The sequence below is a fragment of the Pongo abelii genome, chromosome 11 (assembly GCF_028885655.2).
Source record: "Pongo abelii isolate AG06213 chromosome 11, NHGRI_mPonAbe1-v2.0_pri, whole genome shotgun sequence".
Lineage (NCBI taxonomy): Eukaryota > Metazoa > Chordata > Mammalia > Primates > Hominidae > Pongo > Pongo abelii.
The window spans coordinates 140,928,176-140,945,422 of record NC_071996.2 but is presented as its reverse complement, the minus strand read 5'-3'; the positions used below and the strand labels follow the sequence as shown (position 1 = coordinate 140,945,422).

The window sequence follows — 17,247 nt, the reverse complement described above, 5'->3', positions numbered from 1 at the left end:
TTGTAATATGATTGAATATGATTTCAGGTTGAAGGACCATGTAGGGCAACCTTTGTAATAAAAGGTATCCTTTTAAATTTCAAAGGGATAGAAACTAAACAGAAAAAGGCACCTGAAATCCTTTTTAGAATGAGGCAGAGTAAACAAAAAGATGAATAATCCTAAATAGAAAGATGAGAATGAAAATGGATGACTGTTTCTTATTGAATCTGTTGCCTTTAGGACATAGAATCTAGGATGAAGGAACAGACCCCTTCCAGCCCAAGGGTCTCAAGCAGCCAATTCTGAGTCTTTTTTTCATATTTGAAAGAATGATAGCAGACAGCCGACTTCTATTGACATAGAATCTGTGGTGTGTCACCACCAAGGAAGTCTATTTTTTCCCCAAAAGACGTGGAGAGTTTCCTTGAGATCTGGGCCAAATCTGGCACAGCCTCTAGGGTTCCCTAGGGTTCTTCCCATGAGCTTTGGAAATGCTAACTTGGGTTGGAATTCTGGTTCTATCTTGTTTTTATCTATGTAACGATCACTTTGAACAATCACTTTGCCTTGCTGGGGTTTCAATTTCTCAGCTATAAAATGGAGGGAAATCAGCCATCGGGGGGTTGGGAGGAGGGCGTGAAATCCCACCCACAAGACAGAAGCCCAGGAAACATTACCAGCACTCTCCTCTCTCCTTCCTCCGGGAGGGTGGTGTCAGGGAATGAGCGGGGATGGCTGCCTCATTCCCCCTTGTTGAAGTGGGAGGGTGATGGTGTTTGACATCTTTTAATGATCTAAATTAAAAAGTTCTCCAAAATTTGCTGCCAGGGAATTTCATTTTTTTATAAATGGAGACTCCAGGACATGATAAACAATAGAAGAGAGTTAATTGCAAATGAAAATATCAGCAAATACTCAACAGCTGGGCTAGGAGCCCACGAGCCACAAGACCTGCTTCTCGCATGATGGTAGGAAAGTATGTGGGGCCAAAGGCGTTTTTCCCATCTGGGAATTCAGCTCAGTCAAACCATATGGGTTCTGAGTCATCAGTGGAGCCTGGATAATGCATTGTCCTACAGGCATCATCTCCCGTCCTTTTCAGAGCTGGAAGGGCTCCTTTCCTTCTCTTCTCTCCCCTCCTCTTCCCTCAATATCTGGATATATTCTGGATAAAATAATTCCTGTGCAGAGTGTATTTATCTCATTACTTTGTGTTCCAATGGGAAGTATCTCCACTGAGGGGGCTACTCCTCTAAAGATTCACATCTTGAAAATAAAAATCTTTACATATGATTTTCAGTGAACTAAAAGTTTATTTTACTCAGAATGGTTGAAGTAAGTGAGTGATGTCTTAGAAAGACTTCCCGGATTTTATTTTGTAACTATTTAGATTGTATTGAGCACTCTGGAAGATGAGAAAGGTAATTTTGGAATTGCTCCAGAGTGAGCCCACTCAATGCTTTATATGTGACAGAATCAGTGGATTCAAAGGCGTTCACTGTGTGAGGTATAGGAATGATCAAGAAAACCATTAGCAAAACCTGCTCAAGGCATAATTCACTTGTGCTCTTTGTCAGTGCTCCCTGCAGAGGCGTCTGCAGCTCTTCCCATCCCAGACTCAACAGTGAGGGGACAGCTCTCATCTTATCATGTCCTATTTTTTCCACCTGGATTACAAAGCCGAATGCTTTACAAAGAGCCTCTATAATACTCTTGTGTTCTCATTCACAAACAAAAATACCACTTAAAATCGTGCCTCTTGAACATGGATTAAACATTTAAAGTAATTGAACTGGATTTTCCAGAAGATTTGCGTTAAAATTTTTAATTGAAGCAGCAATGCTTAAACTTTGGGGGGTGAGGAGTGGCGCAACTGCCTTTTAGAATCACATACAAACATGGACCCTTATCCCCAGAAAAACCCTCATCCATAGATGCAATTTTGCACTCAACTGTGGGAGGATCATAGACTCTTTGAATCTGTTGATCCCGTATTAAAACATTGATCTAGACCAATTACAATAATACAGGTTGTTTTGGAAAGAACAGGCCATTTTCTTGGAAAGAATCTAGCAGGAAGCTTACCTTTGCTAAAAAAAAATTGACTCTCAAGCTTGATAGAAAGAATCAAGAATAGCACATATAAAATATACTTTTATATTATTCTAAAGTGTATATCGTTATTTAATTGAAGTCATACAAAAAATTAGATATGGCAATTGCTTTTTTTTTTAATTTAAAGAAACACTCAGGAATGGGTCTAACAGACTGTAGGGAAGAAAGGTAAAGCTTGGTGGAAAGGTCTGGAAGTTTCCCAGGGTTGCATGGGCTTGAGGATTCCTAGAGAGTGAAGGGGCAAAGTTGGGGCTGTGGCACGGTGGAGGTAGGGTCATCCTAAGTGGAGGGAGGAGAACAGGCAGTCCGGCCTGTCGGGGGTCCCTGAGCCCTGCTGTGCTGCGACCAGGTTAAAGCTTGGGAGCATTGTCAAACCACAGCACAAGCACTGGAGACTGCTCTTCTACATTGTATTAACATATATCCATGTCCAAAAGGCGGTGACCATTGCAAGGCAAAAAAATTGGGCTGAGCTTTTGCAATACTGCCATTATCACCACTCATTGCTGTCACTTTGTTGCAGAAAAAAATCTGTTCTGTTGATAACTGGCCTCCTGAGCATCATTAGAACAGCATTCCTTTCTCACTGTTGATACATTTCCAAGAGACTGCTGTATTGACAGGTGGTTCTATTTTAGCTGCTGAGATCATGCCTTCAAGTTCTCAGAATCTGAATCACAGGGTAGATTTGTTTCATCACAGGTGGTACTTTTTGTTGACTTTCTTTGGAAATCCAAAGCCACATGGGTCCTAGTGTTCATTCCCTTGTTTATCGCTTCATCTGTCTCCATCTCACCAATTTTTGGCGGGTCAGGCCTAGGGCCCACACTGTGTTCTGTCTTCCTCATAGCTGGGCCCCAAAATTTGGACTCCAGCTTCTCCCTCTGGGCCTGACCTCAGGCAGAAGGAATTTCATGACAAATCCACGGGACTGAGCTTCAGGTTTCCTTTGTACCCACTTAGCTCCTGTCCTTGACTGGCAGCCTCAATAACTCTCTGTGGCTCTCCCTGTACCTTTGCTAAGTGGTCCATCTGGACACTAGTCCGCTGCTCCATTCATGGCAAAGTTACATCACTCATCAGCCGGACAGACTGTCCTCTGCCATTAATCTTCAGATGGCAAGGCTGAGAACATTAGATCATCCTCATCCCTGATTTCATTAGCTGTATGGGGAAAATGGAATTCCTGTGCTACACAACAGACAACCATAAAGACTTGCAGAGCCCATGGGGGCACCTGTGGAGAGAGGAAGGTTAAGAGAGACACAAAAGCTCAGGCCTTGGGTAGAGCCGATTCCAAAGCTCAGAGGATACTAGTCAGGGCAGAAGCCATGTTTGCACCAGGTCTGAATGTTCATATTAGATTCTTTCCCACTTTCATGAGACTCTGATCTTCTTTGCCAAACCCTAACATTTTGCATGACATATATTCTTTTCTTATTTCTTTCCAAATCTTATTTAGAAGTAAGGGCAAACATTGTGTTATTTGAATACAGTGGCAAGTGGACACACTTTAGGATGTTTAGTTGTACTGTTTTCTCCTAGTAGCTCTTAAACTCTATCACACCTCAAAAAAGAGATGCTGCACTTACATCATTTCTGTTAAATTGATGGCTACATTTTAGGAGTAGTTACCCATGCTTTTAAAACCTGGCAAATGATATTTCCTGTCCTCATTTCTATTTGAATTGTGGTAAAAACCATATAACATAAAACATACTATCTTGACTATATTTAAGTGTACAGTACAGCAGTGTTAACTATATGCACCTTGTGGTACAACAAATATCTATAACTTTTTGATCTTGCAAAACAGAAGCTCTATACCTATGGAGCAGTAACTACAACTGTCCCCCTCCTGACAGCCTATGGCCAACACCATTCTAAGTTCTTTTTCTAAGACTTTGACTACTTTAAATACCTTCACATAAATGGAATTATAAAGTAATGTATTTGTCTTTTAGTGACTGGCTTATTTCACTTAGCATAATATCCTCAAGATTCATCCATGTTGTAGTAGATAAAAGGATATCCTTCTTTTATAAGGCTGAATAATATTCCTTGTATGTGGCATGTATAAGACTTAGTATAATACAGTAGGCCGTGCACAGTGGCTCACGCCTGTAATCCCAGCACTTAGGAAGGCTACAGTGGAAGGATCTCTTGAGCCCAGGAGTTCAAGACAAGCCTGGGCAACATGGCAAAACCCTGTCTCTACTAAAAATACAAAGCTTAGCTGGGTGGGGTTGTGTGTGCCTGCAGTCCCATTTACTCAGGAGGCTGATAAGGAAAGATTGCTTGGGCCTGGGAGGTTGAGGCTGCAGTGAGCTGTGATCTTGCCACTGCACTCCAGTCTGGGTGACAGAGTGAGACCCTGTCTCAAAAAAAAAAAAAAATTACAGTATAAATGGTGTAATAACAGTGCAAAGTCCTAGGAGAACTGTAGGAATAGCAGTTAATGAATTTAACAAATATTTATTATACACCTACAATGATACAGATAGGCATTTTGCCATACTCTATGCTCAGAGTGTGGCTGAGCTTCACAGTCCTGGAAGACTCTTTGTTTGTGATAAAGCAGCCTTGGAAATCTATAATCAATTTCATAATTGCAAAAAATTCCATTGTGTATGTATATATACATATATATACTTAACCAAGGAAGAAAAAAACGTGTGCACTAAAAACTATAAAACACTGTTGAAATGAATTAATTTCTTTATTCATCTCATCTATTGATGGACTTTTAAGTTGTTTCCACCTTTTGGATATTACAAATAATGCTGAAATGAACATGGGTGTGCAAATATATCTTTGAGATCCTGTTTTCACTTCTTTTGGATATACCCAAAAGTAGGATAGATGAATTATATGATAATTCTGTTTTCAGTTTTTTGAGGAACATTCATATGATGGAGGCTATCCTTTCCCCACTGTGTAGCTTTATTGAAGCTCAAAGATCATATACATGAGGTTTTATTTCTGGGCTCTCTATTCTGTTCCATTGGTTCATATGTCTGTCTTTAAGTCAGCATCATATTGATTTCATTACTGTCATTTTGTAATATGTTTTGAAATTATAAGTGTGAGGTCTCAAGCTTTGCTATTTTCCACCCTTTCATTCTGTTAATGTGGTGTATCACATTGATTGGTTTTCATACGTTGAAACATCCTTGCATTCTAGAAATAAATTCCACTTGGTTATTGTGTATAATCCTTTTAATGTGCTGTTGATTTGGTCAGCTAGTATTTTGTTGAGAATTTTTGCACCAGTATTCATCAGGGATATTGGTCTGTATTTTTCTTTTCAATATTGGTCTTATAAAAGTGAGTTTGGGAGTGTTCCTTCCTCTTTAATTTTTTTGAGAAAAGTTTGAGAAGGATTAGTGTTAATTCTTCCTTAAGTGTTTGGAAGAATTTTCCAGGAGAGACATCTGGTCCTGGGCTCTTTTTTTTTTTTTTTTTTGTGGAAGGTTTTTGATTACTGATTCAACCCCATACTAGTTTTAAGTCTGTTCAGAATTTTTTTTATTGCTTCATGATTCAGTCTTGGTGGATTGTATATTTCAAGCAAATATCTGTTTTTTTTCTAGGTTATCCAGTTTCTAGGTGTGTTATTTTCCTCACTTCTTACAGATCTCATGGAGTCTTGTCAGTCTCTCCAAAGTCTTGTATGTCTTTCCAAAGTCTTGTATAAATAATTTCACATGCCTGATTTGCTTTAATTTCCCCTTGCTTTCTTCAGGGAATTGTCAAATTATTCCTGATGCAGGGGATATAAAACCAATTTAGAAGCATTTGGAGTTTTAGAATTATAAGATGAAAAAAGTCACATTTCAAAATCTGACATATACTTGATAACCAGAAAGATGTTTTTGATTTTCATTCACACCGATGCTGAATGCCTTTACATGCTATAATCTGTGAAACAGACTTTTTAACCTTCAAACCCTAACAGTGAAATGATGATGATAACTCAATCTCCCTAGATTATATGTATTTCAGTTTCTTAAGTCAAATGGAATTTCTAATTTAACTGTAGTCTACACTATATCATTTCCAATATCAAATAGTACGTCCTGAAACTCAGTATAAGAAAAAATGACAATATTAACTAGTGTCATGAAAGTTCATGCTGATAATGAGATTGAGTCTGGTCCTTCCCCTGGGCTTCTCTGGGGAAATGTCAGTCGTCTACCCATTCTAATTCTCTCACTTGGTCACAGGGAGGCAGGAGGCGGTCACAGGGAGATGGTGGACATCAAGGGACATGGGTCCCACTTACAGTTAATGGAGTCCAAGAGAACAGGTATTTGCAAACCCAGTGGCCTGGGCTCAGTGGAGGCCTGGACAGGTGGAGATGCCTTTGGTCACTGCTTCAGAGGAGTAAGAGCTTAGCAAAATTAGACATGGAGAGGAATAGCCCATGAAATATGTTTGGGGAATTCTGGGTTAAATCAAGTACAGCAGGTTTCTTTATTTTTCAGAACTGCTATACACTAAGGTATATTGTAACTGTTACAGAAGGAGGCTTCATATTCAGCACTTTCCAAACTGCGTTTCTCATGGAAACGCCTGTTTTTCCCCTTCGAACATCTAATGGAATGGGTGTTCCATGGAATGTGCTTTGGGAAATGCCGATGAAACCTACGTTGTTGGAGAATGGTAGTTAGAGTTCACTTACCATCCATTCTGCGTCAGGCATTTACCAAACAGCCTGCCACATGCTCCTCACAGAGGGCTGGAAGAGAGGCATGGCTATCATTGTTCTGTGTTGCAGAGGAGGAAACGGAGGCTTTGAGCAAGTATACCACCTACCTGAGGTAGGGTGTGGTGGATCCAGGATCCAGATTTATCTGATTCCAAGCACCTTGTCTTTCCCCAACATCACTGGCTCCTTTTCTGATTCCTAAAAAGCCCAAATTCAGGCTGGTGAACTTGATTGAAAAGTTGCTATGGAATCATGGGGTTTTCATGGAGAAATAAAAATGTTCTTCTTATCCTCTCATCTTATGAACCCTCAGTGTGGCAGGTGCTATAGAGCACCAAGGTGTCTTTGAGTAGTTGTGCACCTTGGCCACTTATTCTCTGCACCCCCATTTTTTCCTGTAAGCATGAGGATCAGCATCCACCTCTAAGGATAATGTAAAGATAAATAACATACATTATGAAAAATTATGAAAAACCGCAATTATCACATAGTAGATGCTGAATAACTTTTGATAACATGGCACCCAAAACAGCGGTTTAATAACATCCTAGCCTACCTGTGTCGCCAATGGCCTTGTTCCCCAGTACTGTTACCCAAACCTCTGAAAAGGGAACCCCTGACCAGAGAGCTCCTAACTGGGGAACCCCTGGCCAGTCTGGGTAAGAAGAGTCACTGACATGCACATCATTGCAAAATGAAAATGAGCTTCTCGTTCAAATGTTTTAACAATTCCAAGATAGCAACACCAAAGCATCAAACTGAGCATGGGGCCCTTCAGAGCACAGGGTCTTGTGGGCAGCCCTGTCTGTGGTCTCAGAAAAAGTTAAGGGAAACCAGAATCCTGCGTCAAGGAGAGGAGAAAAAAGATGCTGTCCTGGCAAGCGGACTTCAGCCTAGACAGAAAGACCCTAGCTCTCCGGAGGGGTCTTAAAGGAGACCCCAGCCCCCAAGCTGATCTCTTAGATTGGAGATTGGAGAGTGAAGAGGCTGTCACAAAATCTTGTGGTAGGAAGAAAAGATGTTGGCAGGGGAAAGGTCTGATGACACACACTACAGAGCTCATGTGAATGTGAACTTGGCTGGTCGGGCATCATGTGTGCGGCCCCCAGAGGCACGTGGGTATGGGAGACTGTGCATCAGGGCAGTTAGCCTCCAGGTCTGGCTTCACAGTCTTACTAATTAAATCACCCCGGGCTCATTCCATTGTGAGATTGGAGGTTGGCATATGGCAGAGTTTCCTTGGAGGAAAAGTGCTAAATATTAATAGAGAATATGGAAAAGGCTTGACATGGTCCCAGCTGCTGTGGTTGGGTTGCATTTGGTGTAATTTGGGCAAAGCCTGTTCTTTCCATAAACTGAAGCTTTCCTCTGAGGTTCTTTTAAACATGACTTACAAACTTAAGCTGGGTGTCAAAACCTGACACCTTGTGCCTATGGGTGCTTTTACTCCTGACCCATTTCCATTCTGCTCTTTGCTTAGGAATATGCTATTTCCAAATTGCTGCCTACATCACTTTGGGAGGAAAAGAAGGTTTAATTGCATAGCTTTTAGCTGTGGCCAAAGTAATAGTCACTAGATTCAAAAATTCTCATTTATATGTTTAATCAAAACTATCTTTCATAATGGATAAATTTTTCATTCATTAGTAATTTGAAAAAGAAAGAGAATATTTTCAGATTGTGGAGAAACTACTATGAATGCCTATTTTCTAAAAATGTAATTGTGTTCTTTGAACTATGTTTAAGAATGTCCAGAGAGGAGAGTGAGCATTGCCATTACAGGTGATCTATGTTCTGCTAACAAGAAGAAGTCTGAGGTCCCCTCAGACAGAGAGCTCTGCCTATTCACTTCTCACTCACCTATTCTTTACCTTCCTCCCACCTTCCCACCTTACCTCCTCCCTTCCTTCCTCCCTCCTTCCCTCCCTCCCTCCCTCTCTCCCTCTCTTTCTTTCTTTCTTTCTTTCTTTCTTTCTTTCTTTCTTTCTTTCTTTCTTTCTTTCTTTCTTTCTTTCTTTCTTTCTTTCTTTCTTTCTCTTTCTTTCTTTCCTTCTCTCCTCTTCTTGTTTTTCTTCTTCTGCTTCTTTCTCTTCTTCTCCTTCCTTCCTTCCTTCCATCCTTCTTTCCTTCCCTCCTTCTCTCCCTCTCTCCTTCCTTTCTTTCCCTTCCTTCCCTTCCTTCACTTCTTGCTTCCTTCCCTTCTTCCTTCCCTTCCCTTACCTTCCTTCTCTTCTCCCTTCCCTTCCTTTCTCTTCCCTTCCCTTCCCTTCTCCTTCCTTCCTTCCTCCCTTCCTTGTATATATGCATATATGTGCGCATGTATGTATCTGTATAGATTTTTATCTATCTATCTATCTATCTATCTATCTATCTATCTATCTATCTCTCTGTCTGTCTGTCTGTCTATCTATCTATCATCTATCTAACTATCTATCATCCATCCTTTTGCTGTTGGTTCAAAGAATGAATCAGATACAAAGTCTTCTTGGAAGTCTAAAAAGGATGTAGAAAGCATGGGATTTTGAGGGATTTTGCATAATGAGAGTCAAAAACTGATCATTCCCTTTGCCCTGTTTTCTCTTTTAGGTTCATATTTGGTGCTCAGACAAATTCAAAATGAGGAAACATCGGCACTTGCCCTTAGTGGCCGTCTTTTGTCTCTTTCTCTCAGGCTTTCCCACAACTCATGCCCAGCAGCAGCAAGCAGGTAAGAGCCAGAAACGTCCTTGATTTTGTAAAAAGGAATATCATTCTTTGATTTTAGATCTTAGACATCAGGCACTGACATAGAGCTTAGATATGTTTTTAAGGTAGCTAAGCCATTTATTATAGGATAGTCAGATAGGATAGTTCTAGGATTTATAGACCTTTTCAGATACTCTTTATCCAGTGAGAGATGACCTATTTTTTATTAAAACTTGGGTTTGGTATCTTGGAATTGGCTTGAACATGATTTGTTTTTACATTGGATGTGAACGGAAAGTTTGTATCTCAAATGTTTTACCACCTGAAGGGACTTTCCACATTTCTGGCATTGGCTGGTCTCTGAGCACATAAAGTAGGGAGAAGTCAATGATTGAAAGTAAAAACTATTTTCCCTGGAAAAAACAAAGATCACCCTCTCTCTCTAACTCCAGATGCAGGAAGGCATTTTTCATCTAGGATCCTTGGATCTTTAAGATTTCTGTTTCCCAAAACGAATTAAAAGCATGGGTTCTAATTAACTCTATTAAGAATTTGATTTCAGAGTTTTAGAAAAGTGGGAAATGCTTCATGCATTGCAAGCTGGAAAGGACTCAGGTGGGTCTCCCTCTCCTTGACCCAGAGAGCTGGGCCTCTGAGGGATTCTTCCTCCAGGCCAGGTTGCTCTTAGATGGAGGGAAGTCTAGTGTCACTTCAATGGAAGAAGAACGTGGGTTGGGGCATCAGGTCAGCCTGAGGTAAGTAGAGTCCAGCAGCAAGCCTGGCTCACAGCTGCAGAAGGGCACCTCCTGGGGCCACTGACAGCCTGATACCCTGAGCCCCTACCCTTGAGGGAGAACTGGGTTCATCTGGAAATGAGATAGATAATGTTTGACATCTATGAAGACTTTTCTGGCTCTGAAAAATATGCAGTAACTAGTAGAGTACAGTTTGTTCATGCTCAAAAAAATCTGGAAAAAATAAGTCTTTTCCCTTCTCTACATTTACACAGGTCCTCCTTGCTTAAAGAACATGTATTTATTATATTTATTTTTCACACAAATTACCCAAAGCATTGGGGGTTAGTGAATGGAAAATAGCAATTTTTACTTTTCCTTTTTTGTCAAGGCCCAGTTTTGTATTCCAAACTAAAGAATGAATTTATAAAATGATGGTTGGTTGTCTGTGATAAGACTTCCTTCTGGTTTAATCAGGTGGGTCTCGGGGCTCAAACTGCCACAGGGAATAATACTTGAATTAAAGACAGCCCACGAAATTGTTTCCCCAATCTGGAGCATGCTACTGGCCCATTCATGATGGTCTCTGAGTATGGAACTTGGGCTAGTGACTGGGCACCAGCAGTTATTGAGTGCATGGGCTCAGGTCCCTGGTTCCCAGGTAAGTGGGTCCACCTTCCTGTATTACCAGTGAGGTGTGAAGTGTTTAGTAGCAGTATAGTGTAAACCAAATTTGTTTAGGAAGGCTTTGCACTGATAGGAAGTAATTGCTTACATAGTAGAAAAATCTAAACCAATGTCTTTTTTTAAAGATGTCAAAAATGGTGCGGCTGCTGATATAATATTTCTAGTGGATTCCTCTTGGACCATTGGAGAGGAACATTTCCAACTTGTTCGAGAGTTTCTATATGATGTTGTAAAATCCTTAGCTGTGGGAGAAAATGATTTCCATTTTGCTCTGGTCCAGTTCAACGGAAACCCACATACCGAGTTCCTGTTAAATACGTATCGTACTAAACAAGAAGTCCTTTCTCATATTTCCAACATGTCTTATATTGGGGGAACAAATCAGACTGGAAAAGGATTAGAATACATAATGCAAAGCCACCTCACCAAGGCTGCTGGAAGCCGGGCCGGTGACGGAGTCCCTCAGGTTATCGTAGTGTTAACTGATGGACACTCGAAGGATGGCCTTGCTCTGCCCTCAGCGGAACTTAAGTCTGCTGATGTTAACGTGTTTGCAATTGGAGTTGAGGATGCAGATGAAGGAGCATTAAAAGAAATAGCAAGTGAACCGCTCAATATGCATATGTTCAACCTAGAGAATTTTACCTCACTTCATGACATAGTAGGAAACTTAGTGTCCTGTGTGCATTCATCCGTGAGTCCAGAAAGGGCTGGAGACACGGAAACCCTTAAAGACATCACAGGTAATGGCAACGCCACCAAGCTACGCCCTGCCCTGCTGTTCTTGGGAGATGAGCTTGGCAACTGCTGGCCTTAAAGCAACAGCTAGGATGGCGCGCGGGCCAGGGAAGAGATGAATGTTCACAGGTTTAAAAACAAAGGTTTGATTTGGAATATTCTTCCATAGTCTTCTCCCCAAGTAGGGCATTCACCTACATACAAGAAGAGTCTTTTTTTAAACAACTAATATTTTCACTCTAAGAAAACCCACATTCTAATATCATGATCCCACAAAATACCTCTGCCTTCCTTAGAAAAGAAAGCCTCAGAGTGGTGAGGTGTGTATCTGATCAAACTCCTCTATTTAGCGTTGGGATCTGTTTCCTTTAAGGAAAGCTCCCTGTTGGAGAGTGCATGAACTGAGACGGGAGCGAGGGCATCTGTTTTCGTGTCCAGTAGACTAGCAGAGAGCGTCTCTCTTCTACTTCACGGAGTTAATTTAAGAGTGTTGGTAGAATCGGAATTACAAGAAACCTCAGCTATGATCCAGTCTAGATCGATTTGGAAAAAATTTAGTCGTGGATGGTTAGTGACAGCCGGAGCTGGAGGCTGTGCATTTGGGCTGTGGGTCTGGTCTTCTTATTTCTTTTCCATGTGGTAATCATGGCTGTGCCCACAGAGACTCTTCTAATTCTAATGGAGTTGATGAGAGCCACTCTGGAAGTATTGAGAGCACATGGACATTGCATCGATGGGTCATGTGCAGTTGCATGTACAGAGCTAATTGGCCAACAAGTTATTTAACCAGTTAAGCCTGTTAGCTCTCCTTCCAGGGCTAAGTGCCTAAATGGCCAGTGGGGAAGGAATTTGACAAGTACAATTTCAAACTGTACCATACCACAGCAACTGTAATGAGTGCCCAGAGCTTACTCATCAGTGATGGGCAGAGCAGAGGGACCTCCCCTTGTTAGAAAATGAGCCCATGCAGCCATTTGATAGTTGGTAGCAGAGAATTCTGGGTGGAATGAGCAGGAAATGAGAGAGGAATCCAGGGGGAGAGTTGAGCTCCAGAAAGGAGACACACATGTTCTCTGAGATGGAGGGAAGGCATGAGAAAAGGGGCTGTATTTCCAAGATATTCAGGTGTATAAGAGGCACATTGAGAGAGTTCAAGTTGAGTTGACATCCATCATCTCAATAAAGAAGGGAAGCAGTGGGGCTTGGGGGCTTGGAGGGATTGAAGTTATTTTTGATCAGCTGCTATAAGGATGTGAAGAGGGGTCACAAAACATTCAGGAAGCAACTGCTGATTTGAAGTGGCTTCCAGTTGCTATCAGAGATTACGAGTCAGTGGGTGTCTCCATTAGTGTGGATCCCTGCCTTTCTGCAGATATCTCAGGCACTCCCAGGATCAAAGGAGTTCCCAGAACTGGAACTTTCAAAGAGGGAACAATAGAGAGGACAGAAGAAAATTTTCTCAGTAAGGAAATCCAGAGTGGTAGCTAGTAAATTCCTGAAATAGCCTGCCATGGCATCTTAGCTGCATGGGGAGCTAATGAGAGCTGGAATGGGCCAGGAGACCTCTGAAGAGCCAGAGGATGAGAGGCCAGGGCTCAGAAGGAGAGCCCTGGAGACAGCTGAGTGTGCAAGTTGGAGACACTGCTGGTGTGTAGACAGGGAGACCTCCGAGGGCCAATCGCAGGGCTGGAGGAGTTTCCAATGGTGCTCAATGTGGTCCTCAGATGTGTAGGAACTATAGACAGCCAGCCACTGCAGAAACCAGAGAGGGTGGTGCTCACAAAGGTTGTCCATACAGACCTTAAAGTCTGGAGATGACCACGGAGCCTGCAGTGTGGATGCAGGCTGAACATAATGTAACTAAATCATGTAGGAAGGTTGGAGACTCTCTTCTGTGTATTTAGTAGGCATGAGGAAGTGGATAACTCTTTGAATCAAAAAAGAATGAGTGGGCAACCACATGGCATAGGGGAACTGATCATAGGAAGCAAGATTTATGAACAGATTTTTCTCCTACACTTTTAAAAATGGTTACCACCAAGATGGCCATTGAGACAGGAGGTAGGAGGTGAGGTGACTGATGGAGAGTCAGTCTCTTGTGAATACACGTGGATGGTGGGGCAGGAAAAAGAGAGTTGAGGCTTGGAGGCACACATCACTCTACAGGACCACATGGGAGGGACAGCAGAGGAATTGCAAGATTGCAATCAGAATAATGGAGCAGTTGCAGAGAAGCAGTACCAGATGTCAGTTTTTCATAACAAGGATTCAGAAAGCAGGAGCTGAAGAGAGATGACCCAACATCAGCAGAAAGGAACCAGCTGTCTTGGGCAGGCAGAGCTTGATGAAGAAGAGGGTTTCAGAACTAGCCAGCCCCAGGGTGTTTCAGAAGTTTGTTCATAAAATGGTTTTCCCAGTGGTTACCCCTGATTTCAGCTTTAACGGGGCTGGCAGTGCTGATGCCCTTACCCGTGGGTCTGCTTCTCCATAGGAAAGAGTGAGAGGCAGTTCAAACACTGCAAAGTGTTTCCTGCTTCCAAATGACAGGCCTCACCCCCGGCATTACCACACAGGCATCAGTCCTGCCAAATGACAGGAAAAGGTGGGTGTCTCTAACAGCACCCTAAATCAAACACTCAGATTACCAGGAAATGACAAGAGGGTATCTACAATGAACTGCACTGCTCGCTACCATAGTCTCAGTATCATTAATTCCCTGATCTATCACATTTCAGAATATCGGGATAATAACAAAGACCTACCAAAAAATAGTGAAAGGGGCTCACGCCTATAATCCCAGCACTTTGGGAGGCTGAGGCGGGAGGATCATCTGAGGTCAGGAGTTTGAGACCAGCCTGGTCAACATGGTGAAACCCCGTCTCTACCAAAAATACAAAAATTAGCCAGGTGTGGTGGTGGGCGCCTGTAATCCCGCGAGGCTGAGGCAGGAGAATCGCTTGAATCTAGGAGGTGGAGGTTGCAGTGAGCTGAATTCGTGACACTGCACTCCAGCCTGGGTGACAAGAGTGAAACTCTGTCTAAAACAAACAAACAAACAAACAAACAAACAGTGAAAGGGACCAGTAGAGAAATGGAACATCTTTTATTGACATTTCGTTATACTCACAAAAATAGCTGAGTTTGCCTTTATGTTTAACCACTATGAAATGGACAAACAATTAGATTACTGTAGTGAATGCTAAATCAACCTACCAACATCGTATGTTTCCACACAGATGATAAAACCTTTGTTTTTATGCCAAGAAAGCATCTCTGTCTTCTAGTGTCCAAGCCACTAGCAGCACCAGGGCAGAAAATTAATCCATTCATGTGTCTTTTCTAATTAACATCACTCTGCAATTCCTCCTAGTACCACGTCCTGCTGCATGTTCCATGGCAAAAACATAGAATAATAATCCTAGGAAGAACAGTACATCTCTGCTTATAGTTTTTTGGAAAGCCAGTTAGAAGGGCATTATAGAGATTGCTAATTAGTTAGGGCTGCCTCTTGTTACTACCTGTCTGCTAGGTAAATTCCCCATAGAGCGTTCTTGATTGTAAAACACACATATGTGTAAAATATGAACGATCACCACTGTTGTCAATGAACTCTACTCAAATGATCAATCTCTAATGGTTGTGTTTTTAAAAATCCCTCTATTATTCTTTAAAAAAACGGATATACCTGAGATACAAAGCCTTTATTTTAAAACAAAAGCTAAAGGTGACAGGGAGGATTTTGGCATGAGCTTTCTTTTCTCTGTAAAGGATGAAGATTTTTAAAATTTGTAAAATATATCTACAATTTTGTGTTCTGCATAGGAAATAAGAATGTGAACTTGTTTTTCTTAATGAAAGGAGGCATCACATGAGCTAAGAAAGGCATTGTGCCCACACCAGTGAGCTCAGGAAAAGAGCTTCCAGGGATGTCGAAGGAAACTGTGAATTTTCCTTGGACACCATAAAACTTTTCTGTAGAAAACACCATAGAGGATGTGATACACAAAGCACAGAAGCAGAAAACCAGACAGCTTTAAAGCTTTTAAATTGTGCATAGATCTGATTCCTTGTAACATTAACATTGGTCACTGGTCCGCCTTGCTGTACACAAGCACACATGGCCCCTGTGTGCCCTTGAGGCTTCAGCTCTCCTGAATAACAAAGCATGCCCTTGTATGTCCCATTATTGTGTGTGTAAGAGGATAATGTTGTTATTCAGTGATGACAAATTATCCAACGTGTTCTATGACTGGCCACTGTAGATGTTCAGTCTTTTAGAAGAGAATGTTCAAGGATTTTCCCTCAGGGTCCATTTATCTTATTTGCATGACTATAAATTTCAACCGAAAAGTAAGTTACAAATGGAGAAGAAATAGTGTTATCCTGCGACTTACGGATCATTTTTAAAAGCTTGACTGTATTGATCATATTTAATCCTTCTTTTAAATGTCTTGATATGCTGAGGAAGTGGCAAATTCTTCCATGTCCTTTGAAGTCATTGGTTTAGGCCTGGGAAATGTTGAGGAATTTTGTGGGATTTGTGGAGCCTCTGTATTATACAATGATGCAGGCCATTTCTATGGCCTTCTGTGTAATTCACATCCCCTGGCACCACACTCTCTTGAAGATCCTTCAGGAATCTTATATTTTGGCTGAACAGTGGCAAATGCTTTGGGCCCTAATCAAGGGCCTAGTCTTACATAAAACTTTTGTGTGGCAATTACTAAAAACACAAGATCTTAATTACTGTAGCACAACAATTATCCTACTCATTGTATCTTATAAGAAGGATTGTGATAGCAATGTTGCCAGGTTAATATATTTCCCTATGCAAAGAATTAATCTGCAAATATATTGTTAGGAACTTTTGTGTATATTAGGAAGGGAAGAGAGCAGTTCCGACCCTGGCAATCTCTGTTTCAGTTCACACAATGAGAAGAGCTTGGGTAAGAATGTAATTTCACTAGAGCAAAACTCTTCAATTTTGTGAGACAAGCTTTGGATCCTTTTCTACAGTGAGAACAAAAACAATTTTGTTGGCACAAGGAAACATTAATTTTAAATATAAAATGTTCACTGTCATTGAAAAGATCAGAGATCAGAGTGAATGGTCTTACCTATAATATTACCATCATTTAAAAACGATACCCTGAGTGTAGTTTTCTGGAATCCCAGAATATAAATAGATAAGCTCACATATAATCTCTTCTTGTCCCTAACACATACTTAAGTTATCAAAAACATCGACTAGAATAATTGTGCTCCTCCTTGGGTTTAAATCAGCCAAATTTAAACATTTGAACTGAGGCTGTGAAATCTCTGGCCCTGACTTTTAGATTTCTCGATCCCTATTCCTCCCTCAGGGCTGCTATATAACCCTGGTTCTCAGTATCAGGTTGGGAATTCTCTGTTCGCCGTTATGGGGGAGAGAAGAAGTCTTGGTCAGCTGTTTTTCTGCCCTTTGTGTAACCCCAGGCTAATTCTGATCGGGGTTTATTCGATGCTCATGGTCCTTCTAGGTAACTAGTTTAGGATGTCATAAAAACAAGGTTGGATAATTATGTCATGACTGGTTTCATATCACTCTGCTTAACA

General features: G+C 41.3%; 1 protein-coding gene across 9 annotated transcripts in view; it reads left to right on the top strand.

Moving 5' to 3' along the window:
- Positions 1 to 17,247, top strand: part of COL6A3 (collagen type VI alpha 3 chain) — a 90,482-nt gene that overhangs the window by 8,356 nt on the left and 64,879 nt on the right. For 4 of the 9 annotated variants that reach the window (XM_063713149.1, XM_009238283.4, XM_009238286.4 and 1 more), the window contains exon 2: positions 9,395 to 9,515. In XM_063713149.1, the coding sequence (XP_063569219.1) occupies positions 9,425 to 9,515 (91 nt within the window). In that variant the 5' untranslated portion in view covers positions 9,395 to 9,424. Of the gene's footprint in view, positions 1 to 6,301; positions 6,407 to 9,394; positions 9,516 to 11,039; positions 11,658 to 17,247 lie in introns of those variants that run through there. The other 5 variants (XM_009238282.4, XM_054550030.2, XM_009238280.4 and 2 more) reach the window with 3 other exon arrangements.